The sequence below is a fragment of the Cololabis saira genome, chromosome 20, assembly GCF_033807715.1.
Source record: "Cololabis saira isolate AMF1-May2022 chromosome 20, fColSai1.1, whole genome shotgun sequence".
Taxonomy (NCBI): Eukaryota; Metazoa; Chordata; class Actinopteri; order Beloniformes; family Belonidae; genus Cololabis; species Cololabis saira.
The window spans coordinates 20618958-20638750 of NC_084606.1; the positions used below are offsets into that span (position 1 = coordinate 20618958).

Consider the following 19793-nt stretch of genomic DNA (forward strand, 5'->3'; position numbering starts at 1 on the left):
GTTTCAACTATTTTTATGTAAACACAAACCTATTACAAAGCCACAGAAGCCCTGAGGAGAGATGAAATGTAATTTAGAAAATAAAACATCACTAAAAATCCTCTAAATAAACACTGTTAAGTTCAAACATGCTGCATCAGCTTCAGAGCATCAAGTTTTTTCTGCTCTTGAGTTCTTAAAACTGAGAATAGAACGGTTGTTTTTAATTTAAATAATATAAAAAGCAATGATGGGTGGAACTTTTTGTACTTTTTCTTTTTTTTAAACTAGCTAAACCAGCTTAAAGCAACATTTTTGTATTTTTCTTTTTTTTTTTTTTTTAAGTAGAAAAGTGATCAAATCAGGGCTTTTTAAAACAAAATTGTGTTTAGAGAAAAAAAAAGCCGCTTGGCCAGGTCCTCTTACTGGAGCAGTGCTGTATGGTGGTGGCCCCAGTAATCGTGGTGGTTCCATAAAAGGGACAAGAGAGGCAATAAGAACGGCCATGTTCAGGTTGGTAGTAATCTCTCGGACAAGGGTAGCAGGGAACCAGACCGGTCCGAGAGAAATGACCTGACGCGCAAGGAACTGTACAAAAGAAACCAGAGTGTAAGAGATAAGTAGAAAAAGAGACAATAAAAATGACTGAAGATGATAAAGCAGAAAGTATAATAGCAAGATCTAGTAAAAGTGTTTTAAAAAGGTAGCATATGCTGGTGGAAAACATGTTACTATAAGTCCACATTTTAGAGACGGCTGTTATTCATAAACTGGAAAACTTCTATGAAAAAAAAAAAATCCCCATCTAAAGGAGAATCAACATCTCATTTCCAGGATAGACTTTATTGCATCTGAACATCAATGCTAAATAGTGAAATAGATATTTTTGTTCACAAGCTGGGAATGTAAATATATTTTGTCGTCCAATTGAAGTCTGAAAAATTCAAGTATAATGAACGCTTGTCAAACTTAGGCTGCTAGAACATTAAGGCTTTGTATTTTGTTTATCAAACTGTATCACCTCCACATTCTGTCTCATCCACCGCTCCTCTGGTGACTGTGGATGTGTCGTCAGGACAGATCAGACACTCCCTGGCGCCAAAATCCGTCTGGAAGTGACCCAGAGGGCATGACTCACAGATCTCCAGCCCATTCATAGAGTGACTACCGGGTTTACACTGGGCTGCAAACGCATTGATCAAAACATCATCAGGAAAGAGACACATTAAAGAAGCATTTTTTATTTTCTATTTCAACAAACAGTGTTTAAGTAATCCTTTACATATGAACATCTAAAAGAAAAGATTTCATTCTTAAGTGATGAGAAAAAAAAAAAAACCCTTTTTATCATCATAAAAATGGAGAGATGAAACACTGAGTACATTTACATGAAACATACCTTTACACTCAGCAATGCTGCGAGAGTGCAGGTAAGCTGTGGAGGTTCCTTCAGCACAGGACTTACACTCCAGCTGACCTTCCCGGTCCTGGTAAGAACCCAGCCAGCAGCTCTCACACTCATTATATTCCAGGGAAAAGTACGTTCCCACGGGACATTGCACTGCAAGAGCACATAAAGAAGTGATTTCTAGGAACTTCAGCACTTAAACATTATACTGAATACTCATATTGTTATAAAAGGGAGTAAGTCTGATATCTCAGACAAGAAGATTGCATAATTTAGGTAGGAGTATTTTCATTTCACCCTCCACTCCACTCACCGCACATTCTGCCTTTGAGCACTGAGCCCGGACGGCAGAACAGAGACGCCCTCTTGCTCTCCAGTGATCTGGGATCAGCTACGATCATCTGTGAGGAGACGTGGAAACTGGACAGCGGCTGCTTCGCCAGCGTTCGTTTCAGGCGATTGGTAAGTTGCTCCAGGGTCCGAAGGAGCCTCTTCTGATTGGCCACTTCTATTGAGTCATTCCTCGACAGCGGCAGAGGGATGCTTGCTGGGAGAATGGCCAAAGTTTAAAAGCCCGATCAACAGTGATGAATCATGACAAAAATAATGGCTACATGAGAAAAACATCTAAAAACCCAGACACGTAGGTTTGCCAGCGTCTGCCAGCGTAGGCTGATGTAGAATATACAATGTTCTACAAGGAGCTTAAAAATGTGGTTCTTTTCATGTTGAAATTCACTTGATTTCACTTCCTGTCTCCATAAATCTTGCGGCTGGCAAGTTGCAAGGTGAAAACCCACAATTTACATATAGTGTGAACTCAGAAAATCCCATTTATTCTACCTGAGATGTTGAAATAGATCTGGATTTTCTGGTCTCTAGTGGGACCTCTGATCTTTCTGTGCCTCTTTGTGCGGTGAAGACGTTGCATTCTGCTGTCTCGTTGCCTGCCGGGAAGCTGTCGGGTGCCTGTGGCAAAGCCCGACTCAAAGTAGGCATAGTCCTGGGTGCCCTGAGGGTCCCAGCTGTTGCCCCAGCCCCCTGGAGCTGAAAAATATTAAGCAAAGAATACTGAGCTAATAAGACGACTTATGTAAAATAAGTATGTTTTGTTATTAGTGCATGCACATCCTACCGATTGAGAATCCATTGTCATAGTCATAATTGTACTCCAGACAGTGGCCCTGCGATATCATCTCGAGCTTACAGGTGACATTATCGCTGCTGCAGATGTTGGGGAGCTGTGGAGAAGAAGAAAACAGTGGTATGTATTTGATTCACAGCCAATCACAGCCAGTTTGTGCGTACACGGGTCCTCACCATCCCTTCCAGTTTGGTGTTGAAATCCACGGTAAATGACTTAACCAAATCTACATCTTCACACCGGGACGCTTTGAATAGCATCTCAAAGGGTTTAAACCCATTGTTTGCTACTCGGTTCACTGCAGAAATAAAAAAAATAAGAGTAATTTCACTTCATGTGTGCTGGTATTTTGTAAAGTTGTAAAGTATACATTTGTGACATGACAGCAGTTAAAATGTGCTGCGCTCACCTGAGCAGTCAGGTCTGTTTGGAGAGTAGGGAGGCTCCCACACGCCATTGTAGGCACAGAAGTAACTGTGTACGGCATCCTGAGTGAAGCTATAGCCCTCCTTACAGTGAAGAGTGCAGTTAACTCCCTCCTCTTCTTCAGAGCAGATGAACTCTCCATTTACTGGGACATATGGTCGGTCACAAGTCGTTCCTGAGTAGACAGAGAATCAGTATACTCCCAGATAGTGAATCCATGGACATGTGATACTGCAAGTGCGCACTGTTGAGATGTTGAGCCTCATTGTTGATTTTTGCCCATAACAGAGTAACAGCAAAATAACGACCCGAAATGTTTCAGAAAATGTATGGGTTTTTTTCCAAGTTGGCTATCTTTTTACTCCCCAGAGATCAATAAATTCAGCTAAATCACAGAATGGAGTCAACACAGAGAACCATTATTTACTTAGAAAAATCAAGAGTGAAAGGAAAATAAAGTCTTTCAGTCACGACGTGTTAAAATGGTACCTTGCACAGTTACGGTGAGGTTGCATGTGCGGCTATTTCCTGCTGCATCTGTTGCTGTGTACTGGATCAGAGTTTGTCCTACTGGGAATAGTGAGTCTGGACTGTGGCTGCTGGTTATTGTGAAGCGACCACCTGAGAGGAAAAAAGATCAAGAAAAAGAAAGACTGATTAATTCTAAGTGTTCACCACAGAAATCAACCAAAGTATTGATAATAATTTACCTTATTCTGACTGCAAAATAACATAATTATAAAAAGAGTACAATTCAGAACTGTTAACTGATGAAGCATTTTGACCATTTGGCCCCCCTGCAGGGACACAACGACGCCTTGCAGATTGCTCAAGCCCCCCCTTATGCTCATAGACATGCGAGTTCCAGTTCCTGGGGACCCCTGCCGGGACATTGTCACGCAAGGTCCGGCGTTCTGCATCCCTGCCGAGACTTCCAGCCCCCACAGAGACAAAGAACATATACGGACTTCCTGATCACTGGGGTGGTCCCAAAGCTAAAAGTCCCACCTCTCTTACTGGGCTGGTTTATTCCTGTAACTTTTGTATAAAAACCCTTTGGACAAAGCAATTTGTGTCGACACACCAAATACAGACTCGATCTGCGATGGTCATGTCGACCGCCGGCTGAACTGATTAAAACCTCTCTATACCACGAGCGGACTTCTGAACTGGTTTTTGTAATATTCTTCAACAATTTGGTGCTGTGAGCCGGATTGACAATAAACCTTCGACGGAAACTCCTTTTCCAGACCAACGACACAACCAGCGACTCTATCTAAATTTTCAAAGGTAAGGGATCCATTTAAATCCCAAATTATTGTTTCTGGGCTGTTGTCGAAAGTCTGTGAACTGGAGTGCCAGAGAAAGTTGACGTTATCCTTAAATTTAGGTAAGTCCGCTGTGTGGTTGTGAAGGTTATATTTTTTATTATTATTTTGTGTTATTGGGAAGGTTATTGTAGAGATGTTTTAGGAATGCTGACAATTTCATAACACTTGAATTTGATTGTGTTGTGAGAATGTTCTGCTTCTCCTGCCTTAAGAATCTGACTCGCTCTTCTAAAAAAAGGTTTAATATCTCGGGTAACATTAAAGAGAGAAATGGCCAAGAGCGCCATGGTTGGTCTGGTACCAATAAAAAGATAGTCCAGGGGGACTATTCTTATGCATATGCAGGACGTGGGGTCCGTAAGTGTTGGAACACTGATATATTTGTGAGAAATAGACGTGGGGATGACACGCTCTCCCAAAATGGAGTATATTTCATTTCTGCAAGAATCGACTCGCTCTTCTTTGCATCAACAGGAATGATTTATATGCTCAGGTAGACTGATAGTTGGAAAGTTTTTGGGAAGTTTTTCAGTTCTTTAAATACATGTATGGTAATCACGGTACCGATAGTTTTATTTGTTAGTTTTGTTTGTTACTTAGTTAGTATTAAATATTGTTAAAATAACTAAAAAGCACTTCAAACTCCCTCAGATTTGTGGAGGGATGAAAGTAGACGCCGTAATGCAGAATCCCAAATAGCTTCGCTTACTGATCAAAATAAAAAGCTGATGGCTAGAAGGATTTAAAAACACAACGCAGACGAAAAAGAAATTAGAGAACCAGTTAAATGATAAAATCAAAACCTTTATCCGGTGAAACTGATTAAAGAATCAAATGACGATGACACTTCTGATTACGACTGGATTTTACAAAAATCCAAGATCTGTTGCCTACAAAATTTGGAGCCAAATAATGGTAAGAGATTTTAAATTAATAAACAAAATGGCTAGAGGAAACAGCGGTTAAACTAACTTTGCCACATGATTTGAAAAGTAAAGTACTTGATGCGCAAAGTACTTGATGCTTGTAGAATTCCCTTTTAATCCCACAGCTGTTGCCAAAATCACACCAGAGCAAGCTCAGACCTTTTTTCACAGTATTTATTGCCTTAACAGTTCAAAGGGAAAATTGATAATCCCAGGGAACTTTATGCTAAAACAATTTTGACAGCAAAAGAGAATTGTGGTCTGTCACGAGATCAGATTGATGGATTCCCTCCAGGGTACATGCAAAATATATATTTGCTAATTGCCCTCCACAAAGGGTAGGCCTGGATAACAAAAAAAAGAATCTGAAATGTATGAAAATACTTATGTCTTTTTCAAAAGTGTTTCCTACACAGGTTGAGCGCTGAGAGGAGGCGCAGAGGAAACAGCCAATGATCGGCTCCCATTGGGGTGAGCCAAATCAGAACATCCCAATTTACATAATCTTATCCTGCCTATGGTAAAATTCATCATGTAAGTGCATGGAAATCTGTCTGTGGCCTACTATAACGTCTCTCAATGCATGTATAACTAATCTCTAACTAGAGGTGTCAAGTAACGAAGTACAAATACCTCATTACCTTACTTAAGTAGAACTTTTGGTTGTGTATGCTTCACTGGAGTAATTATTTTTCAGACGGTTTTTACTTTTACTCCTTACATTTTCACGCAATTATCTTTACTTTTTACTCCTTACGTTTTAAAAACAGCCTTACTCTATTTCATTTCGGCTTTTTAAAAAAAAAAAAACTATCCAGTTAAATTGTGCCATCCGGATAGAGTGGATTTGGTTGTGGTTGGATGAGAAGTATAAACATATTTGGTTTGTACGTGTCTGCTCTCTGAAACACATGTTAATGCTCAATAATGCACATATATGGTTCTTTAATATATTTGCATTATACTAAGATGCATTCATTTTCAATGGCTTTTAGCCTTAATGGTTTTTCCCCACTTATATTACTTTTACTTTTATACTTTAAGTACTTTTGAAACCAGTACTTTATACTTTTACTTGAAAAAAAAAAAATAAATAAAATAAAATAAATACATTTTGAGTTGATACTTCAACTTCTACAGGAGTATTTTTGAACTCTAATATCTATACTTCTACCTGAGTAATGAATGTGAATACTTTTGACACCTCTGTCTTTAACACTCGTCCTGACCTTTCCTGTTTTCCTCACTGACGGCTCTGCTTATAAAAATGGAATACCATACGCAGGTTATACAATTTGTGATAATTCTTAATTGTTGAAAGCGCCCCCCTCTCCAGCTCCACCCAAGTAGATGAAACTATATACTGATCAAAAGGTAAAACTGTTACAATCTATACAGATTCCAGATATGCTTTTGGTTGTGTATATTGTATCTTATAGATTTTATATATTGTGGGCGAACCGAGCATTTATCTCATCCTCGGAGATAAATGTGGTTAATTGATTGGTGAACTGTTACAAGCCTGTCAACTACCTTCATCTATTGCTTTGTTAAATGTGAAGCCCACACCCAGTCCAACCCTGTTTTCACTAGGCAATGCTTCAGCTGACCATGCAGCAAAAGAAACTGCCAAATTTGGCTTACCTGTCTATGTAAAACTTTGCCCTTCTATACCCGCTAACGACCTGGTTTCTCCTAATGATGTAGCTCTCCTACAAGAAGACTACTGAGGTGAAGAAAAAACGGATTGTAGCATTCCCATGGTTGTAAAAATGTAAATAATTTGTGGGTCAGCAACGACGGCCGCGTTGTTGCACCCACATCCTTGTACACGTGAATAGTTGATCACAGTTGGCAATCACAGATGAGAAAAAGGGGGAATGTGTCAGATAGTGTTGAAAGACTGATAAGCTCCAAGATTTGCATCCTATAAAAATATTGCAAACATTATCAACACTTCCCCCCACCGTGATTTTTTTTGAAGCTCTGCAAATAGACATTATGTGAGGGATATGAAATTATTCTTGTATGAAAATGTTCATGTATGAAAATGTTTTTGTATGTGCAGAGAATTTTAAACTGGACTTAAATGGACAATGTTGACACCTGTTAACACCCATTAGGAAGCACAAAACTCACGCTTCATGAAAGGATTATGGGTAGACCTATGACCATACCAAGCAATTCAGTTCTGTATATATGAAGAAGATGGACTTCCATGCCATGGATGAATCCATGATATCATTCTGTTGTACTCTAAACTTTTGCTGTCCAGTCAATCCACAGACAAGTAAAAGCTGTCCAGTCTCCTCCTAGTCACAAACCGTGCCATAACCTCCAACCCGGCAACTGGGTCTGTGTCAGGGAGTTCCGACGGAAAAACGCCCTGAAACCTCGCTGGTCTAAACCTCAACACGTCCTGCTCACCACCAACACCGCCGTCAAGTGTGAGGGGCGTCTAACCTGGTTCCACGCATCCCACTGCAAGAACACAACTCCTCGACCATGCAGCGGAAACCAGCCGATTCCTTCTTCTTCCTGCCCAGAAGTAGCTGAGCTCCAGCACCTGGGACCTCTGCAGAGGAGCAGGGGAGCAGGGGAACAGGGGAGCAGGGGAGCAAAGGAGCAGCACAGGCCAAACTGTGACTCCACATGCTCTCCTTCTGAAGAACCGCTTGTTAAGCCTAAAACCAGCCAAAATCCACTATTATAGCTACCTTGCTACAATGGTTAATCGCTGTTCCATACCTCTACCAAAGGATGTTTACTGGATTTGTGGCGTGAAGGCTTGTGAATATCTTCCAAACGGTTGGTCTGGAATATGTGGTCTGGGCCATGCGGTACCAGCCATGAGAATCGTTCACATTGTTAGAAGAGAATTGTACACACACACACAAACACCATGGACAAGATTTTTTGGTGCCCTCGTTCCAAATTACGGAGTCATGGCAGCTTTGGAACAGATAAGATATTTATCCCATGCAGTTGAAGATTAGCCAACACCACTGCAAAAGACATGCCTATGCTCTCACAAGAAATGACTGCTTTAGGGATGATGGATTTATTAGCTTCTCAAGGGGGAACTTGTGCTGTCATTAAAACTGAATGTTGTACATTTATACCCGCAATGCCACAGTCCAAGAAATAACGCATCACTTGAAAGATATTGCCAAAATGTTACATACACCTGTCATAAGTAGTTTGTTTCATTGGTTTAAAGAACAGTTAGGACACGTTGGTTACTTGATTTTTGAATTTGCTTTGTTGGCTTGTTGTTATTTGGTTTCCGACCACATGTCTAAGGTTTACTTGCAAACATATGTATCACTCAAACTATTACTAAAATGATGTACTCCACTGTAAAAAAAAAAAAAAAAAAAAATTGTGAATTGATGAAGCATTTTGACCATTTGGCCCCCCTGCAGGGACACAACGACGCCTTGCAGATTGCTCAAGCCCCCCCTTATGCTCATAGACATGCGAGTTCCAGTTCCTGGGGACCCCTGCCGGGACATTGTCACGCAAGGTCCGGCGTTCTGCATCCCTGCCGAGACTTCCAGCCCCCACAGAGACAAAGAACATATACGGACTTCCTGATCACTGGGGTGGTCCCAAAGCTAAAAGTCCCACCTCTCTTACTGGGCTGGTTTATTCCTGTAACTTTTGTATAAAAACCCTTTGGACAAAGCAATTTGTGTCGACACACCAAATACAGACTCGATCTGCGATGGTCATGTCGACCGCCGGCTGAACTGATTAAAACCTCTCTATACCACGAGCGGACTTCTGAACTGGTTTTTGTAATATTCTTCAACACTACATTGTTATGACTCATTATTTTCCTTAAATTGCGTAAAATATTACAATTTTTCTTTTGCGCATATTTGTTTGAACATTAGACATGAGTGTCTGATAACAGTTAAATTATCTGTCAGGTGCCATATAAAATCCACAAACCATGAAATGTTTGTATCAATTAAAGTTTTCCTCTTATACCTTTAAAACTAAATGATCTATAGTGAAAAGCGTTATTCTAGAGATCCTGTAGAGGGCACTTTTGGCCTTTTTTGATTTTTCAGGACTAAATGAGTCATTCTTTGACATAATTGTTTTAGTTTTACCCAACAAAGATATTAATTCAGTCTGGATGGACTGGAGAAAAGAAATAATGATCAGAAAGTAAAAACAGAGAACTGGCAACTGAGATGACAGCAGTGTGTTGGTGTGTGTGACGCGTTGGATCTTGTCTGTGGGCTGACACACAGATTGTGAACAAAGAACAATGAGAACATCTGTAAGTGTGAGAGACACAGACAGCATTAAAAAAAAGTAGGGAAAAGTGAGTGTTTAGCTTTTTATTCAACTCCAATCCACCTCCTTCTTTATAACGGTAGCAGCATCGTTCCAAGAGGGCTGACACACGTCTGGCCCACTTGGAGTCTCCTCTTATATTTAGTTTGAGCGTGAGTGTTTGTATGCGCACGCCATGACTAAATATAGAGCTGGCATCAGGGTGTGGACCTGGAAAAACAAAACACTGACGTTGAAGCAGGACTGGGCTGACGTCGTGTGGACTCGAAACAGCCGCAGCAGCCTGTTATTACAGTGCATGTATGGGTGTGTGTTTTTGAGTGGGCCTGATGGGGTTGCACCTCTTCAGACAGGTGGAGAATGATTGGTTTAAGTTTTTAGTGAGTGAAACCGTATGCTTGGTGCCCATTCTGGTCCAATTTGTTAATTTGCACAAGCAAATACTGGACTCAAGCATTTGTTTTCTTTTTCTTTTGGTGTCTATGGATCCAGAGTGAGTACATGTGCCTAGATTTTGGGCTGCAAGCCTGCAGAAGTCTGGTTTGTTGTCTGTCACCACCCCAGCTGTTTGAGTAGAGCTAGAGCACCATGGAAATATACCCAAATATACTCTATTTAGTCTGATAGAGTGACCTTCAAGCACTCCTCCATTAAATGGTATGAACTGATTAAGTATCATTAAATCCTTGTAACAACAGCATGTACCCAACACAGCTTTGTTATTTCTCAAAATGCTCAAAAGAAAACATCTGTGCACATTTTCAGCAAATTGCAGTGGATGAAACCATGTTCCACCTCTAGTTTTAAAGAGGCACAGTTACAATATAAAGCAGGGGATCACTCCCTCAATACACAAATCACTAGGTCCTAATCAGGTTTTTCAAATTAAATTATTAGACCTTTAGACGTACTACAATGCATGACGTATGCAACATCAGAGAGTCTAACAGAAGACGTCTGTGGAAGAAGCCATGCACTACTTATCCCCTTAACTCATTTGGGAGTTAAGAACAGCAATAAACTGCTAAACAAAGTGAGGAGTTAAAGTATTATGCTCATTTCCAGCCATTTAATTTTAATCTCTGGCTCCTCTGGAGTAGATCTACACCTAGCATAGTTCTTGATTTTTTTGATGGATACACACAACCCCCCTTGCTACTCAGAGACACAACATTTCAACATCTTACCAACGGTACCTTTTTAACCTTTTGGCTAACTTGTGTGTGGAAGGGGGGGGGGGGGGGGGGGGGGGGGTAAACTGACAAATGAGTATTCACATGATGCCAAGACAGAGATACATAAACAAGGATTAAGTTATCAAGTTCTATGAATTTTTATGAAGAGCCGTGAGCTACAAGCCTCTTCATTCTAAAACAAACTCACGGCAGCGTATTTTAAAAAAGTTTTAAAAAGCTTCATCTGTATAAACAACAAGACTTGCGGAAAAATGTCTTTTGGATAGATGACACCAAACTGGAGATGTTTATTCATAACGCATGGGATCCCATCTGGTGAAACCAACTGTCAATCACAGGAGCTGAGGAAAGATTAACGTTTTTTCACCCACAGGACCTGGATTGTCTTTCAGTCTTTGAGTCAACAATGAGCTTTGTTTAGTTAAGAGATGAACATTAGTAATCCACTTAACTATTATGCATTGCCACGACTACCTCACTACTTACATCAACATCAAAATTCTGCCTTTATAATAAACAACCTGTACTGTATATCTTCACATTCTTATGTTGTTTTTTAGATTTAGAGGTTAGTACAGCGACAGTATAACAAATATTAAGGTTGCTACTGGTTACTAAGGCATGGTTACAGACCAGCTTTTCCATCCAATTTAAACACTTTACCGGTAGTTATTTAATCCAGATAAAACTTAACGTAAATCATTCACATTTCCCAAATCCTGACTGAAAATGTTTCCTTCAGCTCTCAGCACATAGGTACATTTTTCCAAACTCCTCTTTTCCTGGAGGGTGACTTTTATACTATTTTACTGGTATAGCAGTTTGCTGGCTATATACTTCTTTTTCCAGGTATCTTTTTTAAATAGTGTTCTTTGTATTTCTTAAACACATCACAGCACAGTTGTTTGGAAATTTAAAAATGGGACAGAAATGTCCCATGAGGGCTTCTATGATTGCATTTCCATTGTCTCAAAGACGGATTTAGTTTAGTGCAGGTTTAGAAAAAAAGGAGTATCTTTGGCCTTCAGGGGCCAGATGCAACAAAAATCTATGTAGATTTATTACTCAAACTGTGTGAAGGTGCAAGGGCAGAGATGTGCATAGACATTCTTTTAGTCAGATAGAGAAGCTTTGCATGTGCAGAGCATATTGCATATTGTTTCTTTTTGGATGAAAGTGCACATTTAAAATAATCATTTACACATAAAAACACTGTTTAGGCCACAGTATAACGATGAGGCAAGAAGAGGGCTAATAAAAGGTTTTACATATTCAGTTGTTCACTTTTCAACTCTAAATGTATTTTACACAGTAAAACAGTCTAAATAATAATAAGAATCACTAGGTCTGTAAATTCTGCTTTGCCTCAAGTTTCATGTCCACTTCAAAAATCGGGCTTGACTTGGTCAAATGAAACCTGTGAACACATGGTCTGAAGTACAGTATGCTTTGGGTACACAAATTCTTTGTGTGAGTACATCTGTGTGTGTGTGTGTTTTTGTCTGGGGGAAATAGTAGGCCTGGTTTTATTCATATATACATCTGGCTACAGGTCAGTGCAGAGTCTCCAAGGTGGTTGCTGGGACTGAGGTTTTATGGCGTATGCAAAGCTAAAAATGCAATATCTAGCCCAATTTTTTTTTTAATTTTCAGGAATGGCCTTACCTCACCAGGATATTGATTAATGTCTACTTTTACTGCGTAACACAGTCACAGTGATTAACAAAAAAAAAAAGATTTGACAAGAATGTCAAAAATATTCAAACGTGTGAGTCAAGTACTGTGTGTTCATGTAATTATACAAATGACTGTGGGAAATATGGATGGAATGGGAGCATATTCCCACAAAAGAAACGTTTTCATTGCAATAACACCTGTGTCTAACCACTGCCTCCATCTGTTATAGCATTAAAGACATTAGCAGACGCTGCAACAAAGTCTTCCACAAGTCCTATTCTTTCTATCTATCTATCTATGTTAAACATAAACACAAATGTCCGGGCTTTCTCCTTTTCCTTAATCAAACATGTTCCCTTTATGTTCTATTTTTGCCCAATCACCTTGTGAAAGTTATTCAGTTTCACCATCTTCAGCGGACATAGAGTTAAAATGAGCTGCAAATGAAAAAAGCATCAAGAGACGGCAACCAGACAGACATACCTGAGTTGTCGGAAAACTGGGGTACTTCCCAAATGACTGCCGTCTCCGTGTTTGTGGTCTGGACTGTTGGCGGCGACCTGCACCTGTCAATGACTGGAGGCTCCGTATCTAGAAATAGAGGAAAAAGAAACGGCAAGTGTATTGCTTGATGATCAAACCATAAAAAACCTCAGGCAAACCTCCACATTATGTTTATTAATCACAACTGCTTCAGTGGCAGCACTAACCGATACTACCTTTATTAGAAAAATGCAGCTGGTGTCCTATACTGTGATCTGACTTTTTCCAAATCAGAGGTCACCAGTTAAACACATGTCTCTAATAAAAAAAAACCCACAGCATTCCACTGCCGTAATAACACATGGAAATGTTCATGGCTACCATGCTTGAGGTTTTCCCCCCTGACAGCAGTGATCACTGAGCTGTTGACACGGAACACCCCCCATTTTTTACTCCTTGCAGCAACTCTTTCTGGCACCTGCAGGGGCATTTCAATTGAAGCAGAGTTGTACTCTGTGATAGCAGTGGTACCTGCACGCAACCCGGAGGAACAAACAAACAAACAACTTTGCCTACAATGATAGATAAACGTGCTATTTTGCATCTGAGAGACTGCGCCATGCAACTTTATCATTTACATTAACAGTGAATGTGTAAATGTTTCACTCCTTTCGCACCAGGAATTTGAATTTGGGAAGTTTCATCTATTTTTATATTGATAGATCTATGAAAATGTTTCAGATCTAAAGATCTGAACATTTTTACTCACAATGAGTTCACATTTTCTGCCCCGCAGAATGTGTTGAAATATCATTGGAAAGGCAATGAACTCCACTTTGCCCCAAATATGCTCATAAGTGTGTCAACATGGAGAAAAAACACACGGTATGACGGTAAGAGGTTTTCTGCAATTGAAAACCATACTGTAAAGCCTATTGTAGACTATAAGCACTGTTAAAAGGTGCTGCACAAGTACCGAACGTAAGTGCAACACAGATGGCCGTATTACACTTTTTATTTTCTGTGCTAAACCAGTAATGCAGCATAGTTCTTATTGTTCTCAGAGTATAATACTATCTGGAACATGAAACATGGAACATTTTACTTTGTTACTCCTGGATTAGTGGTAGGTAAAAATTCATGTCACTTAAAAATTTTGATTGATTTCATTCCAGAAAATACATCAATTCTCATTAGGAAACAAAACAAAAGTAAAAGCTGCCGAACTGTGCAAGAATTTCCTTAGAGAATTATGGAAACCTTCCCCACCCTCTTATTGAAATGCACCATTGGAGAGATGCCAGGGGCAACATACATTATCTATTGTTTGCTCTGATACAGTCTCCAAAAGGATGAGCTCACCGATGACAGTGACTGTAAAGGAGCAGTTGGCCTGGTTCGTGGAGCGGTCAGTCGCAATGTATGTGATGGTTTCATTTCCCATCGGGAAGAGCTGAGGAGGACTGTAGACTGGTTTCACTTGCACGGCCACCTGCAGGAGCGAGCGAGAGTAAGATATAAGAAAGTTGTTTCCCAAGCAAGAGTGAAAAGTATGTAACCTTTTTACAGCTTGTGAATTACTATTTGCTGATTTTCATAAGATTCAAACCTGTTCTTTAGAGTTGTCTGTGGCCACTGGGATGTTCCAGCTGACAACAGCAGTGCTGCGTCGCTCGCTTGTTTCTGCAACGATGTCTCCAGGGCACTGGAGCCATGGTGGTTCAGTATCTGATAGGACAAGGACAAAAAAAAGAAGAAGAAGAGAAAAACATTTAATCAGATTTCAGCAAATTCAATTAGAATTTACAACAGATCCAAATGATGTAGATGTTGATCCTATTCAATCTGCACACAATGACCTCAGCCGATTGTCATCACTCAGTGAGCAGCAATGTGATGTCATGTGACTTTTGATCTGTTTAATCATGACACATTCAACATTGATAATGGAACGATGAAAGATGGATATATATATATATATATATATATATATATATATATATATACACATACACATACCGGTATATATACACAGTACATACACACACATAGTTGTGTCATATTAGTACAAGTTAAAAAAAAGAGTAAAAAAATGATCCACTAGATCTTAACCTGATGCTTCAAGGTCTAATAGAGGAAAATTAACAATAACATTTAGTTAGTGATTAGTGTCTTTTTTGGTTCTGAGCTTTAAACTATTTTAATTCAAGATAAATGGCATTACTTGATATGACTTATTCACTTTGATGACCGCTAAGATTGCTTATAAGGCTGTTCAAATTGCGTCCTTTCAAGTTTTTTGGAATATGCTGCACTGAAATGCGCTACCCACTTAAAGAGAGTGAGTGGCATTAAAATAAAAACAGCATTTTAGTAAAAACAAACATAAAACAAACTTCAATAGCATACCACTAAAAACGATTTGAAACGGCTTGCTCATTTTCTGGTTTTGAGTTGTTTCCACTCTTTGGTCTACTTTTGATTTGATTGTTGGGAAACAGTTCAAGGAAGATCTTGCATAACAAGTTGAGAGTTGTGTTAGGTTTTCTTTGGAAAGGGAGGCCTGCAACTACAACTCAGCCCCTTGAGCATCTGAAAGCCTTATGCTGCACTACTGATGGACGACATGCCCATCAGGAAAGAGCTGGTATTGCTGTGTAGTGCTTATGATCAATACCAATACTTAATACTTACTTAATACTGTGTGTATATTTGGGAGGTGCTTGTTATATGTGTATTTTTCATGTTGGTAGTAAAAAAAAAAAAAAAACAATACTTAAAGGGGACCTATTATGGCAACTAATACCTGTTTTAAACAGGCCTTGAATGTCTTAAAAACAAGCTTTTGATTGTTTTTGCTAAATAAATTAGAAATTCAGCCTCTGAGCCATGTCTTTATCTTCCCATTCTCTAACCTCATTATCTATGCAGGATTCTGAGTGGGCGGGGCTATGATAATGAGGCACTGTGCTGATTGGCTGCCTGAATGACGTGATACACCCCTACGAAAAAATGGCGGAAGCTCCGGCCGGCGGAGTTAGTTGTGGGCGTGGTTTCACGCATCGGAGGCCAACCTATGTATATCGCGCCCGTCGTTACGTAACGACGGGCGCAGAATCTGAACGGGTCGTAGATCCACATCACACTGGATGGCTCATCCGGGCGGCTGTACAGACACTGCAGAATTTGGCTGCTTTCCTCCTTCTCTAAGTTGGCAGGCTGAGGGGAGACCACTTTATATGTTAAAGCAAGAAAAAACATGTTTTTCATAATAGGTCCCCTTTAATTCATTGATTTAATAATTTCCATACCCACATTATCTTGCTCGAGTTTTTATGTTAGGTTGAATAGAACCATGGATCTTCTCAATTAAGTATTACAATATACATATTTACACCCATGATATCTACAAGACAAGAACGGAAGTCTAACTGTGAGAAAGTGAATATTCTGTATTCCCAATGTGATCATTATTCACTTACACCGAAGCAAGGGTACTTGCTGCATTATGCTAATTTCCCCTTCATCTCATTCTCCACACAAGTTAAAGCAGCATTGGTCAGCGCCACTCAGTTAAAGCCTGCAGTAAATGGGTTCAGCTTCAAAGAGCTCAAGTCTCACATTGATGAGCAGAAGTCATGCCTGTAGAGTTGTGTAAGAAACATGCTCCCCATCTGGACCTGATGACCCATCCTCTTAGGAATCCATCTCTGCTTAACACTCTCACACACACAAAAACAATTGGCTTAATTTATCTTTTCAGCATGGGAAGCTTATTTCCCTGTATGTCATCGACATGATGTAAAACATAAAGAAGGCCAGGAACTTTGAGAACCCTTTCAACTTCGACAGAAATGTTGCTTGATATTCTTATAATCTATAAAGCTATGATCTCTCTCTGCTGAACCATTAAAAACCATCCACAGATGATAAATTCAACTTTCTCACATCCACCCTTGCATGATATATCTATTTGTTTTCATCTTTACAGCATCTTTCCACTTCTTTATTAAGGGACTTTCTCCATGAAGAAATAAGGGGACTGATGATATTTACCACCTGTTTCACCTGCGAGGCATCTGGAGTCTGGAGTGATGCAGTCCATTATAATGATCTCCAGAGCCCAGTCGGGGTTGTAGGGGGAGACATGAGAGCTTGGACATGGTATGGTTCGAGTTAATGACCCGAGGTGCTTTTCAAAACAAAATCAGCACCATTTGAAAAGGAGAGAGAAATGCAGAGATGGAAAAGAAAATGGAAAAATGCTCCATCCAAGTTCCCTGCTGTTTTCTTTGTATATCTTCCGCTTTCACCACCTGTTCTACATCTTTCTCTTTCAACCTCCTCAACCTCTCTCTCATTAGGCCACATGTTAAAAATGTCATTCATGCTGCCCTGTAAAACTAATCATAGATTCAGTTAAATCGATTAAATACTACCGGAACAGGGAAACCTGGCTTGCAGAGCCCATACAAGCAAATGAAGCAAAAGCTATTAATCACAATTTTGATACTGCAAATCTTTACAGGAAGGGAATGATTGTATGTTTAGAATGTTTATTATAATGTTTTTTAATTCAATTCAAACTGATTTTTAGTTGTTGTTTTTTTGTTACCATCCTACATGCAGAAACACATGACCGTTGACCTCAGTGCAACAGTAGAGAAGAGGTCTGTGTACTTATTAGGGAAAGCACAGTGTGTTACCTGCACAGACAGCTTTATGGACATTAGCGGTCCAGTTCCCAGAGCCCAGGCACACCGCCTTTCTGTTTCCCTGGAGACTGTAGCCTTTCCGACAAGAGAGAAAGCAAACGAAGCCTGGCGACACAGCTCTTTTCCCACAGGCAGGGGGCGACAGCAAGATGTTCTTCATGGGCGTGATGGAGGGACAATGCACCTCTGAGAAACAGAATCAAATACAGAAATTAATCTTATCTTGTTGCACGAAAACATTTTGCAGACCAAAAGTATGCATGGCTTCATACATCTATTTGTTTCTCCTTTGTTAGTGAAGTGAGTTAAAAATGTTATTGTTTCTGTTTAGAAGACAAAGTACATATAAACAGAACAAAATGCTTGCAGCATTTTAAGCATGATTCCTGTGTGATAAAGATCGTGCTTCGAGCTGGCGTTTCTATAAATCAATTCTTATTTACAATGTATGAAAAACTGACAAGCACTGGGAGCAATAAACACAGAAGGATTTGAGGATTTTGCAGCATTTTCTCCAACAACCAGCCAGTAAACTTTTTATGTGGTGATGGACAAAAGATACTGATTTTGGTTCCCCAATGAACTTGTTTTTCATTAGCTCCAGCTCTAAAAGGAAAAAGGAAAGGTTGCTGGGGAAGATATTGAGAATAGGGAGATGAAACGAACTCAGTATCCTGTCACAGCAAATGGGGAGTTTTCTCCACAGTGTAAACACACAGTAAGACAAAGTGCCCAACTACAACAAAAGCCCACAGAGCCCTATTTTCTGCGTTAAAGAAGTAACAATGTCTTTCTAAATAAATGAGCTCCTGCTCACTCATGCAGAGGTTGAGCTTGGGCGAGATGATATATGCTGATAAGTGGAGAGAGATTTTCGGAAGCAGTTGGTTTGCGAGATTTAAATAGCACATCAAGCTGGCTGGCAGTGAGTTAGTACTGGCTGGAGCAGCGAGGCTGAAGCCTTGTGGCAAAACACTCATACACTGTTCCTTTTTTGTGTGTTTGCGTGCCTGACCTGAGTGCTGGTTGTGGTGGGCATGAATGTGTGCAACTATTTTAACTTAACCAGCAGTTCTGAAGTGTGTGAATCATGCTGCGTGCACAGGTTGTGTATATGTGGTGGCTTTGGCTTTGCTTGAAAAAATCTCATGCATCTTTCACTATATGTGAGTGCAAATACATAGCATATGTGTAACCACTGTGCATGTGTGTTTACATATGTGTGTAAAGCCACATGATTATGGTATAAACACACGGATCATGTTGTTATTTTTGGGGTTATTTGTTTGATAGTTTATCTTTTTGTTTAGTCAGGCAGTAAAAGTTTCAGAGAACAAAAGCAAAAGTAAATATGAGATTACAGCTATTTGTAGTCATGTAGACTTGAGGATGTGCCGCTCGCCAGATCTGTTGTGCACATCAGTGATGGCAGAGCGGCAAAGATTCATAGTGGGAAATAATGCAAATTAAATTATGGAATAAGGAAAATCTAATTAAACTCCACTTTTTTTTTTTTTTTTTTTTTTTTTATATATATTTTTTATTTCTGACTTTTCAGTCTTTTTACCCCTCCCCTATATGTGTGTACTGCTGTCAACAAATAATTCCCCGCTGAGGGAGAAAATAAAGGATATTCTATTCTATTCTATTCTATTCTATTCAATTCTATTCAAATTAAAAAAACAACAAGATACTAAACGAAAAAGGAAAAGTTGGACAAAATAGTGTTTGACTTGATGAATTCCATGGTTTGGGAACAAATATGATTGTTTTCCTGGAGAGAAAGCATCATGTGTGGATTTTTTATGGCCAAGTTAAATGTTGTTTTGAAAGTAGGTATTGCCTTTCACAAGACATATATGTATATACAGTGAATAAAATAAAACTGCAAAATTAAAGAGCAACACTACATTTTGTCCTTTGGTAATATTGGGCTAACTGAAAGTCTTCAAAGCCTTAAGGTTTTCCTCAATTCGATCTAATTTATGGTCTACATGGATTAATTTTATTTCCTCATTTATTCACAAAGTATTCTTCACAATATAAAAAAAGACATGATTTTGTAGTGCTTTGTTCATTTACTCAAAGTAAAAATCCCATTTTCATTAAACGTTCATATTCTAAATACTTAGTAGTTAGTTATACCAGATAATTGTTCAAGGTAGACTTGTTAAATGGGCATTGTCAGTTTGAGGTT

General features: G+C 39.4%; 1 protein-coding gene across 3 annotated transcripts in view; it reads right to left on the reverse strand.

Annotated features, from left to right (window-relative positions):
* svep1 (sushi, von Willebrand factor type A, EGF and pentraxin domain containing 1) overlaps nucleotides 1-19793 on the reverse strand; it is a 128074-nt gene that overhangs the window by 52628 nt on the left and 55653 nt on the right. For all 3 annotated transcript variants that reach the window (XM_061710550.1, XM_061710548.1, XM_061710549.1), the window contains 13 exons: nucleotides 17588-17782; nucleotides 14491-14609; nucleotides 14244-14373; nucleotides 12882-12989; nucleotides 3447-3578; nucleotides 2941-3132; nucleotides 2708-2829; nucleotides 2523-2628; nucleotides 2231-2434; nucleotides 1701-1934; nucleotides 1379-1540; nucleotides 1001-1162; nucleotides 406-567 (listed from right to left, as the gene is read on the reverse strand). In XM_061710550.1, coding sequence (XP_061566534.1) covers nucleotides 406-567; nucleotides 1001-1162; nucleotides 1379-1540; nucleotides 1701-1934; nucleotides 2231-2434; nucleotides 2523-2628; nucleotides 2708-2829; nucleotides 2941-3132; nucleotides 3447-3578; nucleotides 12882-12989; nucleotides 14244-14373; nucleotides 14491-14609; nucleotides 17588-17782 — 2028 coding nt within the window. The remainder of the gene's footprint in view (nucleotides 1-405; nucleotides 568-1000; nucleotides 1163-1378; nucleotides 1541-1700; nucleotides 1935-2230; nucleotides 2435-2522; nucleotides 2629-2707; nucleotides 2830-2940; nucleotides 3133-3446; nucleotides 3579-12881; nucleotides 12990-14243; nucleotides 14374-14490; nucleotides 14610-17587; nucleotides 17783-19793) is intronic.